Source organism: Loxodonta africana, chromosome 5, assembly GCF_030014295.1.
Source record: "Loxodonta africana isolate mLoxAfr1 chromosome 5, mLoxAfr1.hap2, whole genome shotgun sequence".
NCBI classification, from domain to species: domain Eukaryota; kingdom Metazoa; phylum Chordata; class Mammalia; order Proboscidea; family Elephantidae; genus Loxodonta; species Loxodonta africana.
The window spans coordinates 68279013-68297965 of NC_087346.1; the positions used below are offsets into that span (position 1 = coordinate 68279013).

Sequence of the window (18953 nt, forward strand, 5' to 3'; positions counted from 1 at the left end):
TTATGGCTGGCTTAGCAGTAGGTTTCCTCATGAGCGCTTCTGTTAATGTGGGTAACGGTTGCTTATGCTTGCCTATTGGAACTGCTTCATCCCTGCCAGGGTGACTTCCCCGATTGACAGAGTTAAAGTGATTTTGCTCTCCAAGTTTATTCCCCGACAAAAACTAATAAGGCACTGTCATTCATCCCAGAAATGCATTTACAAATCTTTTGTATGTTTGATTCTTTATATTGCCGGGAGCTACACTATAGAAACATTCGTGCTGCTCTAGAACCCAGCTCCCCTCTGCTCTCTCTTTGGCTCCCAGTTCTTCCCTTCCTGTTCATCAACATTTTCTGTCATGTAGCTGTTTCTTTCTCTTTTTCTTTGTGGAAGCACTAATTCCACATATCATCAGAAAAACTATTACAGTTCTGAAAATCAATAACATTATTACCCTAAAAGACACTGAGAAGGAACCATCATTCCAGAAAAATGACTCTTAGAAAGTACAATCTCTAGTCACACTATTAATGAAACAGGCAAAAACATTGTCATTTCTGTTAATTTATGTAAATGTTTCTTTTTGGTATAGTTAAATTTTTTTTTTTTAAGGAAACATAATTGTATGATTTCCTTTATATATTAAATTTTATTTCCCTATATTATGAATAACTTTTAAAGTATGTATTTAATACTCCCTAGTATTTTGGGAAACCCTGGTGGCATAGTGGTTAAGAGTTATGGCTACTAACCAAAAGGTTAGCAGTTCAAATCCAGCAGGCGCTCCTTGGAAACTCTATGGGGCAGTTCTGCTCTGGCCTATAGGGTCACTAAGAATTGGAATCGACTTGAAGGCAGTGGGTTAATATTTACTTTGGAGCCCTGGTGGTACAGTGATTAAGAGTTCAGTGCTGACCAAAAGGTTGGCAGTTCGAATCCACCAGCCGCTCCTTGTAAACCCTATAGGGCAGTTCTGCTCTGTCCTATAGAGTCACTATGATTCGGAATTGACTTGATGGTAATTTTTTTTTTAATGTTTGCCTTAGATAGAATGTACTAGTCATGAAGGAAATAAAAATTAAGAGAAAAAAAAAACGTACTCATGAAAGGAACCATTATGTGTTAAGATTTAGTACACTCTGAGAATATATACATTAGCTTTTATTCCATCTCCCGAATTCCACCTTTAATTTTTTTAGGATTTTTATTTTGGGGTAGAAGGTTTTTTAAAAAGTAAAATTTATAATTAATGAAATACTTCTTTAGATGACTTACTCAGTTCTCGTTCATATGGGGAATTTATTTTAATTATGTTTCACTATCTTTTAATCAGGAGTAAGAACATTTGTCCCTAAGCCTGTTGCCACTACTTTGCAGTACATTGGTGGAGCTGCAGCCATCCTGGGCCTGGTGGCCATGGCCTCTGATGTGGAAGGGTTATATGCAGCGGTCAAGGCCCTGGTTTGTGTAGTCAAGAGTAACCCACTAGCCAGCAAAGAAATGGAAAGAATCAAGGGCTACCAGGTTTGTAACTATAAAGTTTTGCCTTCTTCTTTGCACCAAAAAAAAAGCTTCTAATTTTCATCATTATTCACATTTTTTCAAACTCTGTATTGTCCAAGTAAACTTAAAAAGCCAGTAGTCTTTCTTAAAACTAATACGTATCAAACAAGAATGTAAGTTGTTTTCTTTACTTTGGTTTATATTTTTATCCTGTCTCTTCAAATCTTATTTATTGAACCCTTGAATTAGGCTAAACAGAAATAGTGTAGCTTTGGTGTATTTGAATATATCTTCAAGAACGGTTTGCTAGTTTGGGTATTATTTTTTCTTTATGGAAATGGAGGTGAAATGAAGTAGGATCATATTACCACCTGGTTTAGAGATTTTCTGATCGGTAATGATCCAGAGCTCTTCCGTTTTCCTTGTGTCTCTCCTCCACCTCAAACCCAATCTTTTTTTTCCTCCCTTCCTTATTTAAGTAATGGGAATGCCACTACCTGTTACGTGTGCCATAGCTATACCTGAAAACTTGGTGTGGAACTGAAAACACAACAGCATTCATGTATCCATAATCTGTACTCTAGATTTAGGCAGAAATTTGTCAGAGAATAAACAAGTATTTGGAGGAAGATCAAATCCCTCGATGATAGATGAACTAAAAATGTCTCTGTACCTTTAGTCATTAGTTCATAAATAGTGAATAAACTGATTACTGTGTTGTACAGATATCATTACACTATTTTAATGTTTTGTTTTGCAGAACTTTCAAAGTGATTGTTACAGCAGTATTCATCATGAAAAATAGGAACAATCTAAATGCCCCAATAGTATGAGAATGACATTATGCATAACCATTCCATAGAATATCATTCAACTTTTAAAATTATAATTATGAAGACTATATTGCAAAAGAAAAAAAATCCTTTTGATAAAATGTTAAGTGGAGAAAAATACAAAATTATATGCACATGATTCTAACAACTTTTTAAATATTAATGTATGAATTTAAGGGTTTGTATAAAGTGAAAATTTTAATGATATAGTGATAGCATTATAGTTAAACTTATTTTCTCTGTTTTTCAGATTTTCTCTAATGTTATATTGTGATAATAAAAATAAAAATTTAGAAATCTCATGAATTACTCTACATAGGGCACTCCAGTATGTAAATATGTATAGGATGTTTCATCCATAGGCATTTGGTATTGCTTTCTTTTAGTCGCTGGCAATGCTGCTTAAGAAGAAACGTTCCCTCCTTAACAGCCACATCCTCCATCTAACTTTTTCCTTGGTGGGAACTGTTGATAGTGGACATGAGACCTCCATTATTCCAAATTCAACTGCTTTCCAGGACCTCCTTTGTGATTTTGAAGTATGTATATAAACACTAACTCGTACTGTATTATCAATGAATGCATTTCTTATTGTGTAAACTACTTTGTCTCTAAGATGTCTTTAAAGTTCTATACTTTTGTGATGCTTACGCTAATATCATCAGTAAAAATACCAAAATAGAGCAATGGTGGGTTCCTCCTCCCCAAGGATATTCCATTTTAATAATAGCATAGGCATGAAAAAGTGTAATGAATACACCTAGCTTAGTCGCTGCTGCCACTGGCATTACAGAGGAAACATCTGCTGATAAAATGTGTTCCTCAATAAATAAGAACTGTAATTTTAGTTACAGGTCAATATATTTTGTTAATAGTGTAGTGGCTGTGTAATAAAATATTATTCATTTTACCAAAATAACAGACTTTTCATTTCTGCTGTCTTATTACCCATAACAACTTCTACCCTGCCCTCTGGAGGTATTACTGAATTCTCATATCCTTTCTCCATTTAACTTCTTGTTCATAGGACTTTGCATTCTAGTCACTACGTGCTTCATTTATATATCCATATATATGTATATATATTCATGTACATATATGTTGTATATATATGTATATTGCCCTGTGAGATTGTAGGCCTTGTGAATGCCAAGACCACATCTGTCTCCTTCACTTTGGTGTCCTGCCACCCAGAATATTGCCTAGCACCTAAAGATGTCTGCTAACTGTCCTAACTCCTCTTCCTCATACCTGTTGCAAGCTCTGTTTTGTCAGTTACTTAATCCCTGACAAGCAGCCTGCATGCCCTAACTGCTTTATTGAAACTATATTTTCAGATTTTATTACCAGCTTTTTTCTAAACAAAAACCCATGGCTTATACTCAGCTCTCAGTACCCCCAGCTCCCTTTAGCATTTGATGTATTCTGTTTCCCTCATCTTGCAACTCCAAATACACTTGCTAACTTGTAGGCATCACAGTCCTGGTTCTATATTTCTGTCGTTACTTTTCCCATAATTTTCTGGCGACATTCTTTTCAGTATTTTATATGAAGGTGTCTATCTTCACTTCTTTCGCTTTTCCTTTATTTTTTGATCTCTTTCCTTTAGATTCTCACCTGTTACCACAACCTCACCTCTATGGGGTTGACTCTCAAATCTAAATCTTTAGCTTTGACATTTAAACTCCAGATTTATTTTTAACTTCTTGCTCAACGTTTCCATTTTTATGCCCAAAGCACCTAAACTGAACTTAACATCCCTCCATAAATTGGTCCTGCCTTCTAACTTCTCTGTCTCTATTAATAACATCACCATTTTCCCAGTCACCAAGGCTTGAAATGGAAAAATCAGTTTCCGGCTTCTTCACAGTCTATGAACACTTTAAGCCATGTAGATTCTACTTCCATGTTTCATGTAGTCTGCCTTCTCTGTTTCTGCTGCTGCATTCTAATCCAAGCCCTAATCAGTTCTCCTTTACCTACTAGGATAACTTGTCTATCACTACTCTCCTCCTTTCCTCAATCTATCCTATATATCTTTGTGACCTCATTTTTTCTAAGACATAATGATGTCACCCACTCAAAACTTCCAGTGATTTTCTCTGCCTGCACAGTAAGATACACATTTCTTAGTCTGGTATTCTAAGTTCTAATATTCAAACCTCTCATTCTTTTAGAAAGCACTTATTATATTTTTAGTCAGGCACTGTATTAGATGCTAAGGGTATGGGGAAAAAAAGGACTAAGTCCATGCCCTTGAGGTCTGTAGTACTTTAGAGGAGAAAGACAAATAGTAGACAATTTACAAACTTGAGAAAGAAAAGAGAGTAAAATATACAGAAAGGATTATGGGAGTACAAGGAGACCTACCTAACCCAGCCTGTCATTGTTTCCATCTGCCAACTGACACGTTTAAATCATGGATTGTTTTTAGTTTTAGATTTCTGATTAAAATCTAATATGCAAACATCAGAAATTTAGCTTCTTAAATTTCACCTTCATTTTTCAATACCTTGCTCACCTTCTGGCTTCATATAACATTAGTAATTACCACAAACCAAAACCAAACCAAACTTGTTGCCATCACGTCAATTCCAACTCATTGCATTGTAAGTAGCCTATAAATACCTGTTGTTTGCTGCTGTTGTTGTTGCTGGTTGCTGTCCAGGCGGCCCCCAGCTCATGACAAGCCCGTGTGTTAAACAGAGTACAGCTGCTCCCTAGGGTTTTCTTGGCTGTAATCTTTATGGAAGCAGTTTGCCAGGCCTTTCTTGTGCAGAGCCACTGGGTGGGTTAGAACTGCTAACCTTTAGGTTGGCTGCCAACATCAAATCACTTGTGCCACCTGGGCTCCTATTATAAATACCTAGCTCTCCCTAATTTTAGAATAGCCATTTAACAAAAATAAGGTAATTTCCATAGCACACAAAGCATTTTTCTTAGTGGTTGCTTTTAGGTTTATATTACATATCTATAACAATTTAGTCTGTATTCAAAGGCTATTATACCACTTCACCTACAGTCTAAAAACCTCTCAACAGTATCTTTCCATTTCTCCCTTCCTATCTTTTGTGCTGTTATTGTCGTACATTGTATTTCTATGTGTTTGTAACTCCCACAATGCCTTGTATTATTTTTGCTTTAAATTGTTAACTGTCTTTTAAAGACATCAGCAATCTCTTCTATATTTGCCCACATTTGTAGTATTTATGGCATTCTTTATTCCTTTGTGTAGATCCAGATTTCTACCCGGTATAATTCTTCTCCTGGAAGAACTTCCTTTAACATTTTGGTAGAGCAGGTCTGCTGGCAATGAATTTCTCATCTGACAAAGTCTTTACCTTCTTTTTGAAGGATAATTTAGTACAGAATAACATTCTAGTTGGCAGTTTTTATTCTTTCATATTTTAAAATTATCAGTCACCCCTTTGTCTTATTTATAAATGTTTCTTCTGCCTGAGGTTTGTTGTCCATTATTCAAATATTTGCCCTGCCCCTCCCTGCTTTCGTGGACTTTGATTACACGTATCTTACATTGCTTGATATTGTCCCACAAGCCACTAGTGTTCTGTTAATTTCATTTTAGTGACTTCCGTTTCATTTTTAATAGTTTCTATTGTTATAGCTTCAAGTTCACTGGATTTTTCTTTTTTCCCTGTAGTATGTAATGTGCTGTTAATTCCATTCAATGCATTTTTCATTTTAGACATTGTATTTTTCATCTCTAGAAGCTTGCTTTGGGTCTTTTCTATTTCTTAAATTTCTCTCCTTATCATGTTCATGTTTTTCACTGCTTTCTTTAACATATGGAACGTACTTATAGTAGCTATCTCAGGTCTTGTTAATTCTACCATCTCTGTCATTTATCGGCCTATTTATAATGATTGATTTTTCTCCTAATTATGGGTCATTATTTTCCTGCCGTGCATGCCAGGGAATTTTGGATTGGATGCTAGCTATTGTGAATTTTACATTGTTCAATGTAATAAAAAAGTAAAGGAGTTTCATTCCTTTAAACGGTGTTGAAATTTTTTCTGGCATGCAGATAAGCAACTTGCAATTATTTTTATCCTTTTGAGACATGCTTTTAAGCTTTGTTAGGGTAGACCTAGAGCAACCTTTAGACGAGGGCTAATTTAGCCCATTACTAAGGTATAGGGTCACTGTAAGTCAGAATCAACTCAATGGCAATGGGTTTGTTTGTTTTTTAAGGTATTACACTTCTTTTTAAAAAAAATATTGTGTTTTAGGTGAAAGTTTACACAGCAGATTAGGTTCCAGTTTAACAATTTTTATAGAAATTATTCCATTACACTGGTTACAATTTTTTTAATGTGTCAGCATTCCCATATTTCCATTCTGTTTGTTCTGTTTGCACTAATCTAGCTTCCCTTCCCCTCCTTGCCTTCTCATCTTTGCTTTTGGGTAAATGTTGACCGTTTGATCTCTGATAGTTGGTTATTTAAGGGAGCACATTCCTCACAGCTGTTCTTATTTATTTTATAAGCCAATGTATTATTCAGCTGAAAGGAGACCTCCGGGAATGGCTTCAGTTCAAGTTAAAAGGGTATCTTAGGATGATAGTCTCGGGGGTTCGTCCAGTCTCTATTTGTCCAGTAAGTCTGATATTTTTCAGGAATTTGAATTTTGTTCTATATTTTTCTCCCATTCTATCCAGGACCTTATATTATGTCACTAATCAGAATGGTAGGTAGTGGTAGCTGGGTCTCAAGCAGGAAGAAGCCGTGGTTCATGTGAGCTGTTAGTCCTGTGGATTAGTTTCTTCTTTGAGTCTTTGGCCTCTTTCATTCTCATTTCCTCCAGACAAGTAGAAACCAATAGTTGTATCTTAGATGGCCACTTGCAAGCTTTTAAAACCCCAGATGCTACTCATCAAACTAAGATGTAGAGTATTATTTTTATGAACTATGTTATGCCAGTTTATTTGAGTTTTCTCATGAGGCAGTGGTCCCAAGCCTAGGTATTAACACTTCTGGTGACACTACCCAACTCTGCATTCATTACGAGGTCTCTATGTTCTTGTTGGTGGGAGTACAAGCTACTCTGTGTCCTTTGTGAGCTCCAGGAATTGTTGGGTGTACCACCTTCAAGTGATTCTTCCCACAATTTCATGGAGTCCCGCCCTACACAAAAGAGTAGTATTCAGTCAGTAATTCGAGGGGAACTTTCTGTAGGTCTCCAGAGCTCGCTCTCTATGCAGCGCTTTCCTTCTAGTTTCCTGCCTTTCAAATTTGAGCTGTCCTCACATTCCCAAACTCTCTGGCTTCTCAAGTCACTGGGACCTCTGGGCTCTCTTTGGGCTCCCCCTTCCTGTGCTGTAGCCTGGAAACTACCTGCAGGCAGTAAGCTGGAGCAAACGTAGGGCTCACCTTGTTTGTTTCCCTTATCTCAGAGATCCCAATCCTACACAGACTGTTGTCCAGTATCTGAAAACAGTTGTCTCATATGCTTTATCCAGTTTTCCAGTTGTTTACTGTGGGAGGGTAATATCCATAATGGTTTTTCCTCTACGGGCAGAAACAGAAATCCTCCATACGAGCAGTTTAATAGGACTTTGCCAAATAAAGGTTAATAAAGTGGTGCTATTTAAAAAAAAAAAATTTTTTTTTTATTCAGTTAATTATGTAAGTGAAGTAAGTTGCATGAGCTGTATTTATGTTTGTTGGATTAGCATTGTAGGTATTTTCTTAACCCTAAATTTGCCACTATTCTTTATTTTTATTATAGGTCTGGCTCCATGCGCCATATGAGCTTCATCTTTCTTTATTTGAACACTTTATTGAACTACTCACAGAGTCCAGGTATTCGTTAATGCCTACAGAGTTGGTTGTTTGGTTATAGAAAAGATGATAGTACAGTCTATAAAATCTTCTTTCTTATAGTGAAGCTTCAAAGAATGCCAAATTAATGAGGGAGTTCCAGCTAATCCCAAAGCTGCTGCTGACTCTTCGAGATATGTCTTTATCCCAGCCCACCATTGCTGCGATCAGTAACGTGCTGAGCTTCTTACTGCAAGGGTTTCCCAGCACCAATGACCTGCTCAGGTAGTAAAAACTGCTGTGCTCGTCTTCCATGAACGAAAAGTGCCAGTGAGGCTAAGACAAATGACATGAATGTGATTGGTTTCTATGCTTGTATAACGCCTGTAATGTTAACACCATTCAAGATGTCTCAATATCGCCACTAGTGAATAATAGAGTAATATTCATGAGAAAAAAATGTAAAAATAAAACCAATGAGATCAACTGACCTGGATATAAAAGTGTTCAGTATAGAAATTCTCAGTCCCTGGCTCTCTCCCGTGAGCCCTGCTACTTCTCAAGTGCATCGGCACAAACGTGTGCACATATGTGCACTTTTGTACACACACCTCATAGCAGGTGTGCCATTTTCTGTTTGAATTTGCTCCCTGTCACCCAAACAGATGACACTGTGTTACTGTTGCTTATTCAAACCATTTATGTATTATTTTGCTGCCAGTGTAAAATACAACTTAAGACATATTTAAGGAGTGTCTGTAGAAATATGCCTATGTTCACATGATCATCTTAACCAAAAATGGGGAGAAAAAATTGCACACCTAACTGAAGTGTTTTTCATGTGGAGAATTGCTTACAGTATTTGACAGATGAAAAACTATAAGCTACTTGCCCCAGATCACACAGTTAAAAAGTGATACTGTTGTTAGATGCCGTCAAGTAGATTTTGACTCATAGGGACCCTAGGTGACAGAGTAGAATTGCCCATGTGGTTTTCTAGGCTGTAATAATTACGGAAGCAGATCTCCGGGTCCTTTCTCCTGTGGAGCCTCTGGGTGGGTTCAAACTGAGCACTTAACCATTGTGCCACCAGGGCTCCTTTAAAAAGTGAGAAAGCCCAAATGTTAGCCTTATCTGTGTTTCTAAAACTCAAGTTCTTAGCTACTAGGACTACATTGGGTCCGTATAGGTACTATTAGGACATTTTAATCTGGATCATTCTGTTTGGCTCTTGAAGCTATTTGGGTTAGTACTTGAAAGGATTCAAATTTCTGAAGAACTATGTTTTTCTCTATATTTTTAAGGCATTATTGTCTGTAATATTAATTGGGGTGGTTGGGGAGAGGCATACTAAATATGATCACCTAAAGGTCTGTAAAAGATTAGTTAAAATAGGAAATACTATTTTATATTTTATTTCTTTGGATTTTGTTGTTCAGGGGAGAGGAAAAATAAAATTCATAACTTTTTTTTTGGTATTTAAAGGTTTGGACAGTTTATTTCTTCTACTTTGCCAACTTTTGCAGTTTGTGAGAAATTTGTAGTTATGGAAATCAACCATGAAGAGAAGCTTGACACTGGTAAGTCAATTCTGGAGCTTGGAAAAATAGTGGTCAACTAATTATTTGCCCTAATTTCTTCAACATAAGTTAGACCTGAATTATATACAATAATATTTTATTATTTTCTGCATGTGTTACTTTTTTTGGTCTTTCCCAGATGTGTTTGTCTTGTATCTATACAATATACAATATGCAGAAGTACAGAATTACCTAGAAAATTTAAGAGGGTATGAATTTTACTTTAAAATTAATATCTTCCATATTTTTAGAGGATTCATAACAATGTTTCTTTAAATAGCAAACTCATGTAGTGTGATTTGAACATTATTTGATTTTTATTTATATAAACATCTTCAGAAATACAGATATTGCTAAAGTGGATTGTATCTGTATTACTATTTTCATTCGTTCCCTTATTAAAATAAATATTCAGTAGTCACTGGGGGAGAGAACATTTTACTAGAATCATTTTAGGTAAATACAAAATAAAAAGAGTTTTGTAAGTTGTGAGTTTCAGGGTCCATGACAAGCACTTTTAACTTCCCTCCTGTGGTACATATTTTTTCCCTTCATTCTAATGTGTTTTGATTGTTGTTGTTGTATATTCTAAGACAGAGTAGTTGCTTGGAAAGCGTTGAAGAGATTGACGTCTGCAAAAAATCTGTAGTACATTTGTTCAGCATTATTTACATTACTACCCTGTTTTATTATTCTAAAATCATACTACGTAAATGCCTTCCTTTAAACCCTGACAGCACTGTTCACTCAGCGGGTGGAGGAGAAATACTATTGTAGTATCACTGCCTTGCAAAAAGTTCTCCTTGTTGACTATCTGATTTCAAGCACAACCGCTCCTGTGCTTTGCAGATAAGAGGAGGAAGTGCTGTAATTACAGTTTCCAAAGAGAGACTGAGAGATTTGAGAGGCTAAGTGGCTTGCTGTAAATCAGAGATTCAGTGACTGGTCCAGGACTAGGAACAGCCCCAGCCGTTTACCTACTGCCAACTCATTTGGCACGATTTCTGTGGTGATGCAAAGTAGCAGTGCATGAGAAGAATAAAGATCAAATCAGTGGATAACACTCGCTGAGTGCTTAATAACTGCCGTACTCGCAGAAGAGGAAAATGGCTTGAATGACATTCAACAGCGATACATACTAATCAGTGCAAAATAACATAAATAGCATAAAAGGGTGACGTGATGTGAAATAAAACATCTGTTTGGGAAGAAATTAACCTGGAAAATCCTTTCAGAGGTAATATTTTAATGAGGGGAAGTTTAAATGGACAGAAGACTAGACATAAAAACTGAGAAATTTTCATTTCCATGTAGAGTGTCACTTTATTCTAGAAAAAAAAAAAAGGAAATATTTCTTACAACAACTTAGATTTATAGTATGCTTCTTATAAGGCATATTATAAATTACCACTCTGTGCCTCCTAGAAGGGGAGGCGGCCTTGAGTTCCTCTTGGTGAGAATGAACCCTGCCCTGATCTGTGCCTCTACTGTGGCTGTCCAGTTTAAGAAAGTTGCTGAAACTTCAGAAACAAAGTGAAGTCAAAGCATTGTACATAATGATTAAGACACTAAACTAACATTGTTAGAAGACTAAAACGATTAAAGGTAATAATAGTTCATTGCCCAAAACAAGTTAAACTCATATAAATATGGTAGTTGAAATTGAGCCTAAGATGAGCTTCTGTCCTACAGTTCATGACTCACTGGCCATAGCTTATCTGTGGCAGAGCTGGGCCTAGAGCACCGGGTCATTGATACCCAGCCCTGTATTGCCAGCACTGTCCATTGATAGCCACTGAGCTTCCTGTCTTCCTCCTCTTCTTTTGCTCTTTCTGTTGTGCATTTGTGTGCTTTTGGCCCTCTTCTCTGCAATTTACTCCTAACGTTCCTTTATGTATTATATTTATTAAATAAGTTTATACTTATAGTTTCAGTTTTTAAATCTAGTAAGTTAAAACTATTTATATCCTTCAAAATGAAACTAGAAATTAAGGATTTGGGAGGTCGAGGTTTTATGTTGATTGTTATTTTTTTTCATGCGGTTCTCATTAGATTGCTTTTTTCCTGCTGGTGATGGGAGGGGAACAGTATTGTAAAAAAGGATTTACACCTTTCGTTGTTGCAGGCTTCTATAAAGCCCAATGTGAATGAACAATTTTCAGGGCTCTAAAGAGAAAAGATTTAACAAACCCTTTTTTTTTTCTGTTCACTTTAATGAAAAGCTCCCCCACCTAGAGAAAATGCTTTCTATCTGAAGGAAGTATTTTCCAGTGAGATTTCGAAGAATATAAATCAAACCAAAACAAACCCATTAGCGTCAAGTCGATTTTGACTCACAGTGACTCACACACTCTGTCTCTCTCTGTCTCTCTCTCTCTCTTATATATATAATGTTGGGTATTTTCTGCTAGTTTATCTGCTAGGGTGAGTTTAATGTATTTATTTTCATTGTAGGGACTGAGGAGGAGTTCGGAGGTCTTGTATCTGCTAATCTTATCCTTTTGAGGAACAGACTTCTAGATATCTTGCTAAAACTAGTTTATACATCTAAAGAAAAGACAAGCATTAATTTGCAGTAAGTAAAAACTTTTTAGAATGAATGATATGAGTTGCTGTTACTAGTTAGTTGATGCATGGTAGACAAGAGAAGGAAAAACCACTGACATTAAATAGATTTTTTTTAAACCCTGAAATATATTGTATCTCAAGAGTGAAACCTAATCTAATACCTGAAATTTTTTTTTTTTTTTTTTTATCCACCTGTCTTTAAATAGAGCTTGCGAAGAACTGGTCAGGACACTGGGTTTTGACTGGATTATGATGTTCATGGAAGAACACTTGCATTCCACCACAGTTACCGCAGCCATGAGGATTCTCGTTGTCCTGCTGAGTAATCAGTCTATTCTCATCAAGTTTAAAGAAGGACTCAATGGAGGAGGGTGGCTCGAACAGACAGATTCTGTCTTAACTAATAAGATTGGAACGGTATTAGGTATGGAACTTCTAAAAACAGCTATGTTGAAACAAGCTGTGGTGTTTTGTTTTGTTTTAAAATCTTATGTAAGCCTATACTCACCAGTACATCTTTATTTGAAAACCATTTAAGAATCAAGCTGAACTTTAATTCATAATAGAATGGAAGGCTTAGAAGGTTTCAAATTTGGCTTTTTTAATGGCACATCAGAATGAAGTCAGAGACAGAATTTTAAGATTTGCAAACTCAGGGAATTCCTAATCTTTTTATAGCCATGGTATAGTTCCGTTTCTCATGTATGAGTAAATAATTAGCATATTATCAGTAGAATTGTATGAATAATAATTAATATTTATTTTGAGTGCTTACTCTGTGCCGATTACTAGTCTAAACACTTTCTGTGTAATAACATTACCAGTTATCCCAACTTACAGCTACCCCATGTGTGTCAGAGTACAGTAGTATTTCATAGGGTTTTCAGTGGCTGATTTTTCCAAGTAGATTACCAGGCTTTTCTTCCTAGGCACTTGTTGGTGGACTTGAACCTCCAAGTTTTCAGTTAGTAGCTAGCACATTAACTGTTTGTACCACCCAGGGACACCTATATTTTCATTATAACCCCATGAGGTGTAAATACTGTTACATGCATTTTACAGATGAGGAAACCAAGGCATAGGTGTGAAGTTGCTTGTCACACAGCTAAGGAGCGTCAGAATCTAAATCCAGGTTGTCCAGATCCGTAGCCCATGGCTTTCCTAATAATGCCATATTCCTTTCCAGGATTTAAGCTCAAAGTTATGGCCAAAGCTCCTTATTCTCTACTCATTAATACCATGCCGTTTCAACATATAACTAAGCATTTAAGTAATACTAAAAAATTATAGTTCCCTGTTAGGTTTATATGAATTGGTATGTTCCTGTTCATATTAATGATCTTGCTTTGAAGATTACAAAGATCATGTATGTTTTCACTGAAAATTATAGTCATTCGTTTCTTGAAGTATTTAAGTATGTTTTTTACTCTAACATTTTATAATCATACAGTTGTCATATGACTGATCTTAAGGAGCGTCTATCAAGGATGCTGGTACACAGTTGTCAGAGGAGAAAGTTGGGGGTCAGAATTTAGCATCTAAGTTATCTGTGAGAAATGTAAAAGTTGACGCTACACAGGTACTTCCAGGACTGCTTTACCACATGTCAGAGAAAATGGTAGGAAGACAGAGTTTGCAATGTAGGACTGTTGCATTGTTATTTCACATGTGCAAAATGTCCCAAGTAACTATATGGGATGAAGAAAGCAGTGGCATAACTATGAAATGATTTCTCAAAAATATATTATCTGCTCTAAAATATACCCTTTGAATTATTATCATTAAATTATAATCATTATTATAGGTCGTTTTTTACACTGAAAAGTAGAACACTATTTTGCATTTACTCGGGGTGGGGACAGGAGACATAACCCACTAAATGTGATTATTAAGAACAGTTTGGTAGCAGAAAATTTGACTTGCTGACCTGGGTAGTATAGCTACTAGAGAATGAACAATGAAAGATATAATTGAGTGTGAATTCTATTGAAATCGAATGTGTTCTAGTGAACGTAAGAGTTTTAAATACTGATTGACATTGCTTCTCATTGAAGGCCAAAAACAGCAGTAGTAATAACACCTAAGATCTATATAGCACATGGTGGTTTGCAAAATTCTTTCATATATGCTACCTCATTTGGCTTTCAGGTTTCTGGAGACAGCTATATATTTTTTGGTATATAAACTATGTTTTATGGGAAGTAAATTTAACCTCATAAATATAATTTAAGGGTTAATTTCTCCAATTAGGAAATTAATACTGTTAACTATATAGCTTCCTGGGATGGAGAGTAATGATGTCTAAGAATCAGTCTTTTTATGCTTAGTCCTCTTCTTTTTTCTGGTGAACACTACTTCACGTGTGACCTAACTGACTTCATGGCCTAGAATTTGTTTGTCCTGCATTGTTACCTGCTTGCACTTTCTATATGCTGCTCTGATTCCAAAAAAACAATCTAGGTATTTAAATTTAATTTCATATTGCTGAATATCAATGTATTTATGTACACAAACACATGGCTTCTCATTTTTTTCTATTTCTCCTTGATCTGATGAGCAACCTGACATCTCTTAATTTCTTGATTGAAGGGTAATTTGTTTTTGTCAAATTTTTCTTTATAAAAAGACTTTGCATATAACTGTAACTTGAATCTAAATATCCCTTAAGATTATTTAGGGAGAAAAATAGGGTTTGTGAAACTTTAGAAAGGAAAACGAATGCTGGTGTTGCCTTTTTTTTTTTTTTTAAAGCACCTACAGTTCAATCAAAATTTGTTTTCCTGTTTAGTATGTAAAGTACCACCTTTTATCACTTACTGTCTGAAAACTCAAGAGTATTTTTTTATGCTCATATAACTTTACCTAGAATTTACTATAAACAAATGAACTAATCCAGCCAGTCATTCACAAATGTGGCGATGCTATTAACAAGGGCAAGAAAGATGACATAATTTTATAGGCTCTAAAACAGACACTGGGTTTCAAATCCCAGTACCCCTGCTCATTAACCTTATTACTTTGAACAAATCACATATTTTCTCTGTTATAAAAATGGTAATAGTAGTTCACTCACTAGTTCCTTGTCAGTCAGAAATGAGATAGCATATAAAAGAGCATGATAGATTGCTGTAAAATTTTTCACTAATTAGAGAAGCATACTTTAGAAGATTAATTCACTAATGCACACTGAGCAGTTGGTTAGGATAAAATATTTAAAAAGCAACCTAGACATAAATTTCTTTTACGTTAACTAGTATCAAGTACTTTGTGTTTACTTCATCTTAGAAGTAAATTGAAATGCGAACATTCATTTAAAATACAAATTGCATCAGAGTAAAAGTCAATTCTTCATCTGTTTATTGGTATTCAAAGTTTTCCATGAAAATTTAGCCAGCCTTTACTCTGTGCTGTGCACAGTACTGGAGCCCTGGTGACACAGTGGTGAAGAGCTCAGCTGCTAACCAAAAGGTCAGCAGTTCTAGTCCACCAGCTGCTCCTCGGAAACCTTATGGAACAGTTATACTCTGTCCTATAGGGTTGCTATGAGTCGGAGTCAATTCGACAGCAGCGGGTTGGGTTTGGTGCACAGTCCTAGGTTTGGGGTGATGAAAGACCCCAATATTTGGGCTATATCCTGAAAGTTATTATGTAGCAGAGAAACGGGACTGATAGAAGCGTTGATGCTGTAAGCTATATTAACAAGCAATGACCGTCTCACAGAATAGCTATGTTTCTAGAGAGGACTGTGGCAGTTCAGTTCAGGCCCATGGATCACCGTAGCCACAGAGGGCTTGGATTTGGTGCCCCACTACAGGGTGACATCTGCAGCAGAATTACAGTTCGTGTTGAGAGGAAAGATTATTTTACTTACTTGTTTTGTCTGGTCTCCAGATTTGTAGATAATTTAAGATTAACTAGTTTATCATGATTTTCAGGACAAATGACATGTATTCACTCTGTTGTAACAATTACATTTTTATAATACATTTTCGTATCATCCTAAATTTTGACTATATTTTGAATTTCACTTTCTTTTTAGGGAAATACAAGCAGGAGTGTTAGAGCCCTTCTGAGATCATTCTTTTAACGAGTAGACTTTACATCACCTTATGAAGCATTTCCAAACTCTTATATCTGATTGTCTCGAGCTAGGTTTCAAAACCTGTATCGTAATAGGAGCCCTGGTGGCGCAGTGGTTAAGCACTCGACTACTAATCAGAGGGTTGGTAGTTTAAACTCACCAGCTGCTCCACAGGAGAAAGATGTGGCCGTCAGCTTCCGTAAAGATTTACAATCTTGGAAACACCATGGAGCAGTTCTGCTCTGTCCTATAGGGTCGCTATGAGTCAATCAACTTGACAGCAGTGCATTCGGGTTTTTGATTATGCTAATAGACAAGCTTGCTAGAGTAAAACTTTTGACTAAAAGAGTAATTCCACAGCTGAATAGATCATGGGCTTTAATGTGAATGTTCTGGATAGAAATGTCACATATCCTGAACTGCAGCCTTCTTTGTTAATGCAGCCGACAATAACTGGTTAATTTTGTACTTATTCCTGTTTCCTCTTCTCTTAGGATTCAATGTGGGCCGGAGTGCCGGTGGGAGATCAACGGTCAGGGAGATTAACCGGGATGCTTGTCATTTTCCTGGTTTTCCAGTTCTTCAGTCATTCCTTCCTAAACACACTAATGTCCCTGCTCTCTATTTTCTCCTCATGGCATTGTTTCTGCAGCAGCCAGTTAGTGAGCTGCCTGAGAACCTGCAGGTCAGTGTGCCTGTCATCAGCGGCCGATGTAAGCAGGGTGGCCAGGTAGGAATTACCTAGTAAGGTATAAGTGTAATTATTTATACTAAAAAAAAAATCTCCGTAGCATAACAGTTTAATCACAATAAAACTAACTATTAATTCTATCACTTTCTCACATAAAGAATTTGATTTGGAATAGAAAAATCCAAAAATATTATAGAAAAATTTCCCAAAAAGGAGTCCTTTATCCACATTTGGCATTTTTTTTTTTTTTTCTTTATGATTACTCTGTGATTATATATGTGTAAAGACTTTTGGGTAATATTTTAATGGTGATCTAAAGAATTCTTTTGAGTTATATGACTTTATCTAGAAATATATTTTCATTTCCATACAATTAAAAGCAAAGGGAGTAGTTCGTGAACCCATAAATTAATTGAGTTGTTTTGGACTGTAAAAACAAATCCTTAGTGTAAGTTCTGATTATAAAAAAAAAACTTTTTTAATTTCTTAATTAAAAAACCAGATAACATCCATGTTAGGAAAACAGTAGGGTTTTATATGCTTTCTAATTTGAGATTGTTATGGATATCTAGGAAACCCTGATGACTAAGCGCTACGGCTGCTAACCAAGAGGTCAGCAGTTTGAATTCGCCTGGTGCTCCTTGGAAACTCTGTGGTGCAGTTCTACTCTGTCCTGTAGGGTTGCTATGAGTCGGAATTGACTCGATGGCAGTGGGTTTGGTTTTTTTTTTTTTGTTTATGGATATTTTTATATAGAGCTTATGTTTGTAGCACTATGAAAACTTAGGAATTTAACATTTAAACTCAAGTATACTTCATCATAATACCCAATGCTTTCCAAATCAATTCTAGTAGTTCACAGAACTTTTTAAATGAAAACGCTTGAGTCTATACCCTTACATTAAATCAAGATACCAATTCATGCTCAGCAGAATTTGTTTGGTTATGTAACTTTTCAAAATACACATGACATGGTAGTCATAAAGTATCATTATATAAAGCTGCTATGAATAAAGCTCAAAAAGTTTTTATTGTGTCAGATCTTATCTATGAGTACTCTAAAACTGAATTAGAACATTGCTGAGGTTGAAAAAGTTAGTCCAACATGCTTTTTTAAAAGATCCTGCTTAAACATTAAATAGACAATAGATAAGTGGTAACTTTGGTGAAGGGTAAGACAGTATACAGTACTGGGAAAGCCAGCACAGCTTGTACAAGGCAAGGTCATGGAAGCTCCATAGACACATCCAAACTCCATGAGGGACTGAATTACTTGGCTAAGGGCTGTGGGGACCACGGTCTCAGGGAACATCTAGCTCAACTGGCATAACAGTTCATAAAGAAACTGTTCTACATTCTGCTACTTAGGTGAGTAGTGTCTGGGGTCTTAAAAGCCTGTGAGCAACCATTTAAGATACTCCACTGGTCTCACCCCTTCAGGAGCAAGGGAGAGTGAAGAAAACTAAAGACACAAGGGAAGGATTAGTCCAAAGGACTAATGGACCACAACTACCATGGCTTCCACAAGTCTGAGTCCATACAACTAGATGGTAGCTGGCTACCACCACTGACTGCTCAGACAGGGATCACAATCGAGGGCCCCAGACAGAGCTGGAGACAAATGTAGAACAAAATTCTAACTGACAAAAAAAGACCAGACTTACTGACCTGACAAACTGGAGAAACCCTGAGAGTATGGCCCCAGACATCCTTTTAGCTCAATAATGAAGTCACTCCTGAGGTTGATCTTCATCCAAAGGCTGGGCAAGACCATAAAACAAAACAAGACTAAAGGGGCACACCAACTCAGGGCAAGGACTAGAATGCAAGAGGGGACAGAAAAACTATTAACGGGGAACCCAAGGCCGAGAAGAAAGAGTGTTGACATATCATGGGGTTGTTAACTAGTGTCATAAAACAATATGTGCACTGTTT

The 18953-nt window shown here is 36.2% G+C and overlaps 1 protein-coding gene across 15 annotated transcripts in view; it reads left to right on the forward strand.

Annotated features, from left to right (window-relative positions):
• The window catches only part of WDFY3 (WD repeat and FYVE domain containing 3), a 351860-nt gene that overhangs the window by 247364 nt on the left and 85543 nt on the right, over positions 1–18953 (forward strand). For 14 of the 15 annotated variants that reach the window (XM_064285618.1, XM_064285625.1, XM_064285627.1 and 11 more), the window contains 8 exons: positions 1316–1506; positions 2705–2857; positions 8067–8140; positions 8222–8383; positions 9584–9678; positions 12133–12253; positions 12453–12670; positions 16822–17057. In XM_064285618.1, the coding sequence (XP_064141688.1) occupies positions 1316–1506; positions 2705–2857; positions 8067–8140; positions 8222–8383; positions 9584–9678; positions 12133–12253; positions 12453–12670; positions 16822–17057 (1250 nt within the window). The remainder of the gene's footprint in view (positions 1–1315; positions 1507–2704; positions 2858–8066; positions 8141–8221; positions 8384–9583; positions 9679–12132; positions 12254–12452; positions 12671–16821; positions 17058–18953) is intronic. The other variant, XM_064285619.1, reaches the window with a different exon arrangement.